General features: G+C 47.8%; 5 protein-coding genes across 5 annotated transcripts; 2 read left to right on the top strand and 3 right to left on the bottom strand.

The window, feature by feature from the left end:
• Positions 1 to 2,328: 2,328 nt before the first annotated feature.
• LOC116754753 (histone H3) lies at positions 2,329 to 3,959 on the bottom strand. The gene has a single exon (XM_032633664.1). The coding sequence runs from the start codon at positions 2,894 to 2,896 to the stop codon at positions 2,486 to 2,488; it is 411 nt and encodes a 136-aa protein (XP_032489555.1). The 5' UTR covers positions 2,897 to 3,959; the 3' UTR covers positions 2,329 to 2,485.
• A 57-nt stretch (positions 3,960 to 4,016) lies between these two features.
• Positions 4,017 to 4,547, bottom strand: LOC116754765 (histone H2A type 2-A). Its single transcript, XM_032633690.1, has one exon. It carries the CDS (start codon positions 4,477 to 4,479, stop codon positions 4,087 to 4,089), a length of 393 nt encoding a protein of 130 aa, XP_032489581.1. The 5' UTR covers positions 4,480 to 4,547; the 3' UTR covers positions 4,017 to 4,086.
• Positions 4,548 to 4,602: 55 nt separating this feature from the next.
• Positions 4,603 to 5,280, top strand: LOC116754773 (histone H2B type 2-E-like). The gene has a single exon (XM_032633704.1). It carries the CDS (start codon positions 4,831 to 4,833, stop codon positions 5,209 to 5,211), a length of 381 nt encoding a protein of 126 aa, XP_032489595.1. The 5' UTR covers positions 4,603 to 4,830; the 3' UTR covers positions 5,212 to 5,280.
• Positions 5,281 to 12,298: 7,018 nt separating this feature from the next.
• On the bottom strand, positions 12,299 to 12,873 carry LOC116754780 (histone H2B type 2-E-like). The gene has a single exon (XM_032633715.1). It carries the CDS (start codon positions 12,746 to 12,748, stop codon positions 12,368 to 12,370), a length of 381 nt encoding a protein of 126 aa, XP_032489606.1. The 5' UTR covers positions 12,749 to 12,873; the 3' UTR covers positions 12,299 to 12,367.
• A 180-nt stretch (positions 12,874 to 13,053) lies between these two features.
• Positions 13,054 to 13,572, top strand: LOC116754757 (histone H2A type 2-A). Its single transcript, XM_032633678.1, has one exon. The coding sequence runs from the start codon at positions 13,100 to 13,102 to the stop codon at positions 13,490 to 13,492; it is 393 nt and encodes a 130-aa protein (XP_032489569.1). The 5' UTR covers positions 13,054 to 13,099; the 3' UTR covers positions 13,493 to 13,572.
• The last annotated feature ends 1 nt before the right edge of the window (position 13,573 follows it).

Here is a 13,573-nt window from a genome sequence, read left to right as displayed (position 1 = left end):
GGAACCCCTCACCTGCCTTAGCCATGACAGATGCCTAGGCTGACCCCAAATTTCAGAGCCACAGGGAGATCTTAGATATCTGCTTTTAAATCTGATGTAGTATCCGTTCAGGGAGTATGATCCTGGGGAGGAAGAGCCCTAACACGGAAATCTATGTGCTCAGGGGTCTGCTGAGCCACTAATGGCTCAGACATGCTGGAAAGTCAATCACCATCTGAGAACTTCAGGCTGCCTCTTTGAAAACAAACTTCAGTGGATGAGATGCTGGGTGTAAATGTGCCATCCCTGCACAGCCCTGAGTCACTGCTGCTTCTGCTTATATCTCACAGAGTACATATCCTGAGGATCCCATCTTGCAGTGTTGGTCTGAGCAGGGAATGAAACCCTGGGTCTGTATTAGTTTTCTAGGGCAGCCATAACAAAATACCACAGACTGGGAGGCTTTGTTAAACAACTAATTTTATTTTCTCACCGTTCAAGAGGTTAGAAGTCCAAGATCAAGATGTCGGCAGGTTGGATTTCTTCTGAGACCTGTCTCTTTGGCTTGCAGATGGCTGCCTTCTCATTGTGTCCTCACATGGATATCCTTCTGTGTTGTCTGTGTCCTGATTGCCTCTTCTTATAAGGACACGACTCATTTAGGGTCTATCTTAATGACCCCATTTTAAACTTAATTGCCTATTTAGAGGTCCTATCCCCAAATACAGTTACATTCTGAGGTACAAGGAATTAGGGTTTCAACATGAATTGTTGGGGGGCACAATTCAGCCCATAACAGGGCCTATTCTGAAAATCTCTGTGAGCCTGGGGCTGCAAACTGGGGACCCACTGTCAGGAGAAGCTGCAGTCCACATTGCTCTTTTTTTCCCCACACTCCTTGCAAAGGGCAAAAAAGTTTACAAAAGTATGTCTACTTCAGTTTCTATTCCCCTCTGAATTCTCACCCATCTCTGGTAATGCTTTTATCTATCAACTGTGCTGAGACAACAAAAACACAAATGCTGGCCTCTTCCAGGTGCAAACAAGCGATGATCAAGGTTAAAAATATCATCTGAGACCCACATAAGTAGCTCCTGAGTCTTGTGTAGTGTGGGCTCTACAAGATACTGTCCCACTCCCTCAGTTGAACAGGTTCATTCCTAAAAGACAGTAAGAGACCTTGGACTTCTGCTCTCATCTGGTGCAGGAATTGCCCCTCTGAGACCACGTAAAATCTCTGCCCTTACAGATCCTGGGACCAGCAAATGGGTGCAAGGGAGAGGAGCAGGGTCTGTTCTGCCTTCCATTGGTTCACTGCCTCCCACAGCTTGAACCCTGAGCTCCTTGACCTGGATAACTTCTCATATAACTACACAGAGCTCACGCCTATGCCTCTCGGGATGTCTTCCAGGAAGAATCAGTCTCCTGCTGTGGAGCCGAGAACAATACCGACAAGACCGAGTTCCCGGGGAGTGGCCTAGGTTATGGCGGCCCTTGAGCGGCCGTCTGTCCCTTTCCCCACAGCTGCTCCTTTGGGCTCAGGCCGGTCAAACCCACCCGACTGCCTGAACTGAATGCCAAGCCGCAGACACCAGATCCTATTTCGTCCTCTGGTCTATTCCTGCACACAGCTACCGGTACTTGTCTGAGTGGGGTTGGCATTTGAAAGAAAAGGAGCAAGGCTGAGGAAAGTGAGAATGTCAAGGGCTTAAAATAACAGGAGAAATCTTTGAGGCCCGCGCGGGAGTTTTGAGAGAGGGTGGAGTAAGGGGATGAATGGCCTCCGCTAAATTCGCTGAGGAGTGATGCCCGGGCATTACCGACAACCAACACACAGGTAGGTTGCAACAATCCCTCACTTTTCCCGGCAGAAACGGGGCGGGACCGACCGAGATAGCGATTTCCCGCCGGAGCCGGAGAGCCACGCGGGGCAAGGCCCTTTCCGGCAGGGGTGAGGAGGTCAGACCTGCGCGCGGCTCTCTGCTGCCTGAAGGCCAGCCCCCGCGCGCTCAAGCCCGCGAATCCTTGAGCGTCCTCTAGTGACTCCGCCAGGCATAACACCCCCCCACCCCCACTCCAACCCCCACCCCCCCACCCGGGACAGATTACAGTTCTGGGCCAACGTCGAGTACGAAGACGCCCTAGAAGAGCCCGACCCTACGGGAGGACACGTGGCTGCCTCCAAGGAGCGAAACTGGGCGTCCTGGCCGCGCCCAAGAACGCAGCGGCAAGCTCGCCAGGCCAGAGAATCCGACTGACCAAACTCCAAAGATCTTCACACCCCGGAAGGCGGCAAGCAAGCAGGGGGCCAGGCCGGATACCTAGGCTTTCTTTAGCCTATCTGTTGGAGCCCAACGCTGTGCCCACTCTAACAGCCTCTTCCGGGGTACGCGAGGGTCCGCCGGGAGAGCACGGACAAGTGGCACAGCTTCTTCCAAGTGCAGTTGTGGGTGGCTCTGAAAAGAGCCTTTGGATATGATGGAACCTCGAGCCGAACACACACTTCTTAAGCCCGCTCCCCGCGGATGCGGCGGGCCAGCTGGATGTCTTTGGGCATGATGGTCACGCGCTTGGCGTGGATAGCACAAAGGTTCGTGTCTTCAAACAGCCCCACCAGGTAGGCCTCGCTCGCCTCCTGCAGCGCCATCACGGCCGAGCTCTGGAAGCGCAGGTCGGTCTTGAAGTCCTGCGCGATCTCGCGCACTAGCCGCTGGAAGGGCAGCTTGCGGATCAGCAGCTCGGTCGACTTCTGGTAGCGCCGGATCTCCCGCAGGGCCACGGTGCCCGGCCGGTAGCGGTGCGGCTTCTTGACGCCGCCGGTGGCCGGCGCGCTCTTGCGGGCCGCCTTGGTGGCCAGTTGCTTCCGCGGGGCCTTGCCGCCGGTCGACTTGCGGGCGGTCTGCTTTGTACGGGCCATAGCGAACCGAGACACAAGCTCAGCAGCGCAGCGATACGCAAGGACAGGAACCGGGCTCCAGCCCGCCGCAGCGGTCTTTATAGGCACAGTCTCTTCCCGATTGGGCGGGACAATAATTGAAAGTCCCGCGCTGGCTGTCCATTGGTTGTGACGTCATCGGCCCCAGCGCCACTGATTGGCTTGGGCAGAATCCCCCCCCTACCCCGTCCACCCGCCTCCCTTTCTACTTTCCAGTTTGCCAACAGTTTTCCCTGCCTTGTTTTTCCTTTCTTTCAGGGTGAGAGTTAGTTTTGAGCGCAACTGTGTCAGAACGTTCCTCCTCAGCCCTTCGCTCCCTTGGAACGCGCTACCCGCGAAACCCTCTTTCTACGCTTTCTAGCTCCCGAATTGAACCTCAACCTTCTGTTTGGCCCCGCCGCCCCCGGAACGCCTTGTTGCCTTCTCAGAGCCCCCTAGCTTAGTTGGCATGACGGATCGTTGGGGGGTTTTTTGTTTTGTTTTGTTTCCGCCTTTCGGTGCTTTTCGGATCGGAAAGTTATGTGCGGCCCCCTCCGGGCGCAAGATTCCGCCTCCGAAACCCGAAGTAGGGACCTGTATCTCCGCCGCGAAGGCGCCTTTTTTTTCCCCCCTTTGACACAGTCGACTCACTTAAGCCAAACCCCAGGTCCGCCACACTCCCGAAAACTGTCCGCTCCCCTAACCGACTGGGGTGAACGGGGCGTGTACGTGTGTGTGAGAGGTAACGTCCTCTTGGTACTAGACCTCAAGTGTTCAGCAGAGGCCTGGGGAACAACTATACTATAGAGTTGCTCACTAGGCATCCGACTCCGAGTTAAGGCATCGCGGGTCTCCTGACGGAGCACTTAAGAACTGAGTCGACCCTGGCGCCCAAGAGGCTTGCTACCTTCACCTGAGTTAACCTCCCGGATTTACAACCCGTCGCCACCCACGCACGCACGCACGCACACCACCAGTAGGGTACTCAAAGATTCCAGAGAATGGGCGAATGGCACTCCCTCCCCCTCTGTACCCCTGGGCCGCACGTCTACTACTGAGAAAGCTGAAATTGAGCAAGCTAGGTGTTAGAACAACTCTTCTTATTTGAAAACGTGGGTGGCTCTGAAAAGAGCCTTTGATTTCACAGGTGCCCCTTCAGGTAGAGGGCTTGGGAGGGATTCCGGAGACCGGCCTCACTTGCCTTTCGCCTTGTGGTGGCTCTCCGTCTTCTTGGGGAGCAACACGGCCTGAATGTTCGGCAAAACGCCGCCCTGGGCGATGGTAACTTTGCCCAACAGCTTGTTCAGCTCCTCGTCATTACGAATGGCCAACTGCAGGTGACGAGGAATGATGCGCGTCTTCTTGTTGTCTCGGGCCGCGTTGCCCGCCAGCTCCAGGATTTCGGCGGTCAGGTACTCGAGGACTGCCGCCATGTACACCGGCGCGCCGGCTCCCACCCGCTCGGCGTAGTTGCCTTTACGCAGCAGGCGGTGCACTCGCCCCACCGGGAACTGCAGACCTGCGCGGGACGACCGCGACTTGGCCTTGGCACGAGTCTTGCCTCCTTGTTTGCCACGACCAGACATGATCAGCTACTAGCACTACAAAATACTCCCGCTTAACGACTAACAAATTCGCTCTCAACAGCGGCGCTTCACCCTTTTATAGGCAGAACGGCGATTGTCTACGGAGCAATTTGATTGGCTAAAACACATCTTTGTCCTGATGACCAATAGGATTGCTCAACCAGAATCCGCTCATTTACATAACCTCGTCCCCCTCGCAAGAGAGCCGCTGAAAACTCGCGAATCGCAACGCGGCGTAATCCGAACCTTAATTTGCGTACAGCCTCTATAAGTACCGAGTCGTTTCCGGCAACCTCGGTGCAGCTGCTGTGTTTGCGTTCGTGGTGGTCTCTGCAGCTCGTGCTTGCCGTTATGCCTGAGCCGGCAAAATCCGCCCCGGCGTCCAAGAAGGGCTCGAAGAAAGCTGTCACCAAAGCCCAGAAGAAGGACGGCAGGAAGCGCAAGCGCAGCCGCAAGGAGAGCTATTCCATCTATGTGTACAAGGTACTGAAGCAAGTGCACCCGGACACCGGCATCTCGTCCAAGGCCATGGGCATCATGAACTCGTTCGTCAACGACATCTTCGAGCGCATCGCGGGCGAAGCGTCGCGCCTGGCGCATTACAACAAGCGCTCGACCATCACCTCCCGGGAGATCCAGACGGCCGTGCGCCTGCTGCTGCCCGGCGAGCTGGCCAAGCACGCCGTGTCCGAGGGTACCAAGGCGGTCACCAAGTACACCAGCTCCAAGTGAGTTCCTGCCGGGATGCGGCGCGCGCACGAGTCGCCGGGCCGCTTGACTTTACAAAGGCTCTTTTCAGAGCCACCCACCTACTCAGTGGAAGAAGCTGTCATGTTGTTTTACACGGGTTTTTTGTAGTCCTGCTTTGCTTCTTGGTTTCCTCACCTACTGAACGTTAATAGCATTCACAGTCTTTAAGTACGAACAGAGCCATTTCTTCCAGATAAGTGACGGAGTATTCTTACCTAGCTTGGGAGAACCTAATGGGGTATAGATGTGCTGCGTTTTGTCAGAACTTTTGAAACTGGCTGTTTCAATGATGTTGTTTTTTATGAACTTAGGTATGCAAGGTGAAGTTCGAATATCAAACGTGCGACCATCTGGTGTTCCCAAATGGTAAAACAGTGGTTGTAATTAATTTTTTGTACTGTGTGCTCGGTGTTTATAAAAAAGGGATAACTCAACTTTCACTAGGTACTAACAAATTCCTTGCGTTTGTGTATCTTGCATTCACAAGCACCTGAGTACCCAGTTTATGTGTAGATTCCCCAATAGGGAAATTGGAGCTTGGTCTTGATACCTAGGAATTAACCATTCTTCTGGTAGGTTCTGTCTGCCTCATCTTAGATCAAATCACATAAAACTTGCCTAATACTACTCGGTGATAGTGTTCTCCCCAGAGAATTACCTCTTAGAAAAGGTTGCCCAATTTAAAAGACATGTCCATACAATGGAAATAAGATATGCATAATTTCCAAAGCAGGAAAATATTTGAAATGTTCGAGGAGCTGAAAGCCCCAATATAGCTGGGAATGCAGAGGAGACTGGCTTCAGAGGTTAGTGTCGGTGCTTTGGGAACCCTTGGATTGCTTTCTGTAGGGACTTGAATAACAGGACCTCATTAACCTTAAATTAGATCCCTCTGGTTGCTACGGTGAATCAAAGATCCTAGACTGTCCATAGTAGAAGCAAGGGAACCAATTAGGAGGTCTATTACAGTGTTGCAGACTAGAGCAGTGACTCAATTAAAGTCTCTTTTCCAGACCAGCAGTATTAGAATTACCTGAGAATTTATTAAAGGTGGAATCTTCAGACCCTAATAATTTGTGTTAACGAGCCCTCTGGGTGATTCTGATGCATGCTAAAGTGTAAGAACCACTGGGTAGTCTAGACATGCGGGATTGGAGAACAGTGATAATAATGGAGATGGTGAGAAATGTTGCGATTAGGATTATATTTTGGAGGTAGTACTGTGGATAGGAGCAAAACCCCTAGGTTTTTAGCCTGAGCAACTGCATAAACAGTGGTGCTGTTGATTAGGATTGAATACTGGGAGGAGGGATAGGTTGGGGCATTGAAGGGAGATCCAGAATTCTGATTTAAGATTGAGAACCTTCAATATATGGAGTTGACATTCAACATTCAACTCGATAAATGGAGTTGGCAGTGTGAGAGATGCATCTAGGGCTCAGCGAAGATAACATGAACCTGCTTTTAAAAAAAGTGCACAACCTAAAAATTGAGAAGTATGTTTTATTCGGTGGACTTAGCTGAGGACTTAAGCCTGGGATACAGCCTCTCAGATCCAAGGGACTGTTCCAAAGAGGTAAGGGAGGAGCCAGGATATATAGGAGCTTTTGATGAAAAAAATAACCAAACATGTAGTCGAACATCAAAAGATTACTGGTAATCACAAAAACAGACATCTCAAGTTAATGATTTTAGTGCTTTCCCAGGTATGGGAAGATACAAGAGTTTGGGCTTATTGAAACCATTTCTTTGATATGCACCTTAACTATGTAGGGCCATTATCTTGTTTTTCTCCATCCTGAATCTCCTCAGGGTGCACCGTCAGGGGCGGCTGCAGTGGCTGAGGGCTTTTTGGCCACAACATCTTTTGCTTACTGAAATGGCAAGCGACATTCTTTGTCCACACTGTAAACACAGCACTGGGGATGAAGGCTATCACCTTATTCTTCTAGACTTTATTTCTCCTTATATGTTTCCTTAACGTATTCTTTGAGATTTGATTTCGTATGTGTTTATGTAGTATAACTTAGTAGTTGATAGCCCTATAATGTATGTTATTGACTATGTAGCATTTTTCTTATTCTGTTTTTCTGATTTTATGCTGATTTTCATTAAGGAGCTCACCTAATCCCTTATGTAGGTGGAGCTCAAACTTGACTACCCATAAGTACCTGGAGAACTTTTAGAAATACAGATGTCTGGGTGCCATCCCCAGAAATTCTGACTTAAGTGATTTGGGACACAGTCATCACTTGGAATTTTAAAAAAAGTTCCCCAGGTGACTCTAATGAGCAGTCAAGTTTGAGAACCATTGCCACCTGTGTTTCCCAGAAAACAGATCTTATCTACAGTTCTTAGCGTTGGCATGATTGGTTTAAATGTAGTCCTAGCCACTTCCCACACTGATTAGCTCAGGAATCTAGACCAATCTAATCAGCACAAACATTTCAGAAATTGAACTACTGGGAATGTAGATTGCTCTTATCTTTTGGTAAAGAATCTTCTTTGCTTTCAAGAGGCTGCAGCAGAATGCAGTGTTAATGTGGGTGTGAAGGCAAGAATGATTGTAGGCCACAGGAGGGCAACTGCTGAGAGGAAGAATTGGAAAGCTGAGCCACTCATGGAGTTCAGCCAGCCTCAGAGCCTACTTGGACCTTGAAATATTTGAGAAATAATAATTTCCCAGAATAAAAGGAAAGATGATAGACCTTTTATCTTGGAAGATCTCAAAGAGGCCAAATAGGGTAGATAAGGAAAAATAGAGGTGCTCCAACTACACATTTGGACTAAATGTCCACGTTTTAAAATCAATATTTGACCAGGCCCAAAGATTAATATTGCCATTAAAATGAAGGTCAGTCTAGGATTTTTTAAAATCTGAAATTTTATTTAAAAATTAAATAATTCTATTAAAAATTTTAGCTCGCATTAGTTTCTTAGGGCTGCCATAACAAATTCCCACAAACTGAATGGCTTAAAACAACGGAAATTTATTCTGTCATCATTTCTGGAGGCTAGAAGTCTAAAGTCAATGTGTTGGCAGGCCCCTGTCCCTCTGAAGGCTCTTGGCCAGGATCCTTCCTTGTCTTTCAGCTTCTGGTAGCCCCAGGTATTATTTGGTTTACGACAAACCCTGACATTTGTCTCAGTTTTCTTCCTGTGCATTTCTACATTTTATTATAAGGACACCTGTCATACTGGATTAGAGCCCACCCTAATGACCTTATTTTAACTTGATTACATCTACAAAGACCCTATTTTCAAATAAGGCCACATTCTAAGGCACTGGGGAGTTAGACTTCAACATATCTTTTGAGGGGACACAATTCAACCTATAACAGTAGTCAACAGCTGGGGTAGGCTGAATAGGGCTCCTAAATATGTCCACATCTAAACCCTAGAATCTGTGAACATTACCTTAAATGTCAAAGGGGACTTTCCTGGTGTGATTTTGAGATAGGGAGATTATGCTGGATTATTTGGGTGGACCCAAATGTAATCACCAGTGTCCTCATGAGAGGCAAAAAAACGCCAAGGGAGGAAAAAGGTGATGGAAGCAGAGAAATTTGAAGATAGTACGATGCTGGCTTTGAGAATGGAGGCAGGAACCATGAGCCAAGAAATGCTCCTCTAGAACCTGGAAAATGCATGGAAAAGGATTCTCCCCTAGAACCTTTGGAGAGAGCAGTTTTGAGACCTGCCTGGTGAAACTGATTTTTGTGCTTCTGATCTCCAGAACTTTAAGAGAATAAATTTGTTTTAAGCCACCAGTTTATAGTTATTTGTTACAACAGCCGTAGGAAATTAATGCCACACCTTTATAGCAGGGGTCCCCAACCCCCGGGCAGCGGACCGGTGGGGGTCCACGGCTTGTTGGGAACCGGGCCGCACAGCACGAGGTGAGCGGCGGGCAAGCGAGGGAACTTCAACTGCTGCTCCCATTGCTCACGTTACTGCCTGAAACCGCCCCCCACGCCCGTCTGTGTAAAATTGTCTTCCACAAAACCGGTCCCTGGTGCCAAAAAGGTTGGGGACCGCTGCTTTAAAGGATAATTTTTTGACAATTGGAGAAATTTGAATATGGATTGCATATTGGTTAATATTACTGAATCAATATTAAATTTTTGGCGTGTAATAATGGTACTGTAGTTATATAGGAGAATGTCCTTATTTTTAAGAGAGACATGTAAATAAAGTATTTAGGGAAAAGAATGAAATTTTGCCATTTGCAGGAACATGGATGGACTTGGAGGGCATTATGCTAAGTGAAATAGATCAGAGAAAGATACTGTATAATATTTATATGTGGAATCTAAAAATTACAACAAACTAGTAAATATAACATAAAAGAAGCAGACTCACAGATACAGAGAACAAACTAGTGGTTACCAGTGGAGAGGAGCAATTTAGGGGTGGGGGAGTGGGAAGTACAAACTACTGGGTGTAAGATAGGCTCAAGGATGTATTGTACAACACGGCGAATATAGCCAACATTTTGTAATAACTGTAAATGGAAAGTAACCTTCAAAAATTATATAGGGCTTCCCTGGTGGCGCAGTGGTTGAGAGTCCGCCTGCCGATGCAGGGGACACAGGTTCGTGCCCCAGTCCAGGAAGATCCCACATGCTGCGGAGCGGCTAGGCCCGTGAGTCATGGCCGCTGAGCCTGCGCATCCGGAGCCTGTGCTCCGCAACGGGAGAGGCCACAACAGTGAGAGGCCCGCGTACCGCAAAAAAAAAAAAAAAATTATATAAAAACTTTAAAAAATGTTAAGTAAGGAAAAATGTCAATATGTTTACAACTGATTTTCAAATGGTTCAGAAAATGCAAATGCAGCAAATAGTAACAATTGGTAAAACTAGATGAAGATAATGCTGGTCATTGTACAGTTTCTTTCAACTTTTCTAAAGTTTTAAATTTTACAAAACAAAAAATTGAGAAAATTTTAAAAACTTGTAATCAGGTTTAAAAAACTAGTACAGAAAACTTTCATAGACGTTAATTATTCCATTTTATTTTTACAGTATAATGTTAACTGATAGAATTTCAACATATAAGATTTTTTTACATTATATTTAAAAGTCTTATGTATGTTTGAGAGTGAGCATCTATATATTAACTAGAACTCTTAATGATATCCTTTGTTCATATTTTGCTACACTTATTAGAGATAACAGTGATTTATGTGGTTGCAATAGCCAAGGGATGCCCAATTAACATTGATTTAGACATTTCATCATTCTGCCTTCTAAGGTTGGAGGTTGAAACTGAAGTTGGATAGGGGATTTTAGTGAAACACTGAGACCAAAGCTAGATATGGAAAAAACCATATCTAGACACGTTATAACGATTCTAAAAGCATCCAGAAAAAAAATGATACATCACCTATAAACGAGCAAGAATCGGGGTTTTAGAATCTACCCGTTTGTCCTTTCTCTACCTTGAACTCCAGTTCTCATATTTCATATTCCCAACTTGGGAATTTGGTATTTCCTATTTGATATTTCCACCTGGATAGCTACCAGTAGTCTCAAAATTTTGTCCAAGACATTACCCTAGGCTTTCCTCCTCCAAACCTACTTGCCTCTCGTATCAGTAAATTGCAGCTCTTTCCAAGTGCTCAGTCCAAGAACCTGCAGTTAATCCTTGATTCCTCTCTTTCTGTCATAACCTATTTACAATTCATCAGTTTCATTTAAAATATATCTTGACTACTTTTCATCATGTCCACGGCTACCACCCATCTCTCTCCTGAGCTATTACTGTAGCCCTTTTGATATTCTCCCTGCCTCTATTCTTGCTCATCTATAGTCTATTTTTCAACATAGCATCCTGGGTGAGCTTTAGCGTAAGTCGAATAATGTCATTACTCTTATCAAACTCTCCAAAGGCACTCTAACCTACTTAGAATTAAAGACAAAATCTTTGCAGTGGCCTAGAGGCTCTTCAATGGCATACATAATGACTCTCAACCACCTTTCTGATCACATCTCCCTGCAGATCTTTCCTTTGCTCACTGTGCTTTAGCCACAGTGGCCTTGCTTATTCCTTGAACTCCTCAAACTTGTGCCTGCCTCAGGGCCTTTGCACTTGCTGTTTTTGTTCTTAGAGTACTCTTCTCCAAGATATCCTATGGCTCACTTTCTTCATTCAGGCCTCTGTTCACATATTAACCGAAAGGAATAGCAAAGTGAGACACGACGTGTGTCTAGACTAAAAATTGTCTAGATGAAATGTGGATGAAAAATGTCACCTGCCATATCAGTAATCAAAGGATGTTGTGGCCATCAAGCCATCAGCCGCTGCAGCTACCCCAACTGTGCACCCTGAGGGGATTCGGGATGGAGAAAAACAGAATACTGGACCTAGACAGTTAAGGTGCATATCGAATGAATGATTTAAATCATCCCACTTTTTCACCTTCCCATAGAGAAGTGCTAAATTCATTAACTTGAGATCTTTTTTTTAATTTTCATTAATTAGAATTCTTTTGACGTTCAACTACCTGGTTTGTTTTTGCAAAACTGGTATATATTCTGGTTCCTTCCATACCGCCTTGGAATAGTCCCTCAGAGCTATCTGAAAGGCTGTCTCGGGCTTAGTCCTCAGCAAGTCACCGAATAAAATTTGATTCTTAACGCAGATTGTTTTTTTTTAGTCGACGTATAGATTTTCTATACGTGCTGGGGCGTGGTCTCAAAGTATTGCGTTTTTTTTTTTTTAACGGTGTTACATTTGGTTTTCAGAGCTCAAGAAAAATGAATTTACAATCTAATTGCTGCAGAGCAACCACTGTTTAACTTTTTACCCCATCCTGAGTAGATTTACACTGATCATCACCCATCGCTAACCGTTTCACTGGAAAAGGCGTTACTTGCATGAGAATGAACAATTACTCTAGCTAGTTCTTGATCGATAGACAAAATCAGGTCCTACTTTGGGTTTTTCCCTTCATCCTAAGGAAAATAGCAAGCTTACACTACGAAAGGAGTAAGTGGTACAGAAAAGAACCATAACGGAAAACGAAAATAAATTGGATAACAGCTTCTTCCACTGAGAAGGTGGGTGGCTCTGAAAAGAGCCTTTGTAAAGTCAAGCGGCCCGGCGACTCGTGCGCGCGCCGCATCCCGGCAGGAACTCACTTGGAGCTGGTGTACTTGGTGACCGCCTTGGTACCCTCGGACACGGCGTGCTTGGCCAGCTCGCCGGGCAGCAGCAGGCGCACGGCCGTCTGGATCTCCCGGGAGGTGATGGTCGAGCGCTTGTTGTAATGCGCCAGGCGCGACGCTTCGCCCGCGATGCGCTCGAAGATGTCGTTGACGAACGAGTTCATGATGCCCATAGCCTTGGACGAGATGCCGGTGTCCGGGTGCACTTGCTTCAGTACCTTGTACACATAGATGGAATAGCTCTCCTTGCGGCTGCGCTTGCGCTTCCTGCCGTCCTTCTTCTGGGCTTTGGTGACAGCTTTCTTCGAGCCCTTCTTGGACGCCGGGGCGGATTTTGCCGGCTCAGGCATAACGGCAAGCACGAGCTGCAGAGACCACCACGAACGCAAACACAGCAGCTGCACCGAGGTTGCCGGAAACGACTCGGTACTTATAGAGGCTGTACGCAAATTAAGGTTCGGATTACGCCGCGTTGCGATTCGCGAGTTTTCAGCGGCTCTCTTGCGAGGGGGACGAGGTTATGTAAATGAGCGGATTCTGGTTGAGCAATCCTATTGGTCATCAGGACAAAGATGTGTTTTAGCCAATCAAATTGCTCCGTAGACAATCGCCGTTCTGCCTATAAAAGGGTGAAGCGCCGCTGTTGAGAGCGAATTTGTTAGCCGTTAAGCGGGAGTATTTTGTAGTGCTAGTGACTGATCATGTCTGGTCGTGGCAAACAAGGAGGCAAGACTCGTGCCAAGGCCAAGTCGCGGTCGTCCCGCGCAGGTCTGCAGTTCCCGGTGGGGCGAGTGCACCGCCTGCTGCGTAAAGGCAACTACGCCGAGCGGGTGGGAGCCGGCGCGCCGGTGTACATGGCGGCAGTCCTCGAGTACCTGACCGCCGAAATCCTGGAGCTGGCGGGCAACGCGGCCCGAGACAACAAGAAGACGCGCATCATTCCTCGTCACCTGCAGTTGGCCATTCGTAATGACGAGGAGCTGAACAAGCTGTTGGGCAAAGTTACCATCGCCCAGGGCGGCGTTTTGCCGAACATTCAGGCCGTGTTGCTCCCCAAGAAGACGGAGAGCCACCACAAGGCGAAAGGCAAGTGAGGCCGGTCTCCGGAAGCCCTCCCAAGCCCTCTACCTGAAGGGGCACCTGTGAAATCAAAGGCTCTTTTCAGAGCCACCCAC

This window comes from Phocoena sinus, chromosome 1, assembly GCF_008692025.1.
Source record: "Phocoena sinus isolate mPhoSin1 chromosome 1, mPhoSin1.pri, whole genome shotgun sequence".
NCBI classification, from domain to species: domain Eukaryota; kingdom Metazoa; phylum Chordata; class Mammalia; order Artiodactyla; family Phocoenidae; genus Phocoena; species Phocoena sinus.
The sequence above is the reverse complement of the archived record's forward strand: the minus strand, read 5'-3'. Positions and strand labels throughout refer to the sequence as shown.

Bases quoted from the DNA above. Each gene is read 5' to 3' on its own strand.
- LOC116754753 (XM_032633664.1), bottom strand. From the start codon at position 2,896: ATGGCCCGTACAAAGCAGACCGCCCGCAAGTCGACCGGCGGCAAGGCC.
- LOC116754765 (XM_032633690.1), bottom strand. From the start codon at position 4,479: ATGTCTGGTCGTGGCAAACAAGGAGGCAAGACTCGTGCCAAGGCCAAG.
- LOC116754773 (XM_032633704.1), top strand. From the start codon at position 4,831: ATGCCTGAGCCGGCAAAATCCGCCCCGGCGTCCAAGAAGGGCTCGAAG.
- LOC116754780 (XM_032633715.1), bottom strand. From the start codon at position 12,748: ATGCCTGAGCCGGCAAAATCCGCCCCGGCGTCCAAGAAGGGCTCGAAG.
- LOC116754757 (XM_032633678.1), top strand. From the start codon at position 13,100: ATGTCTGGTCGTGGCAAACAAGGAGGCAAGACTCGTGCCAAGGCCAAG.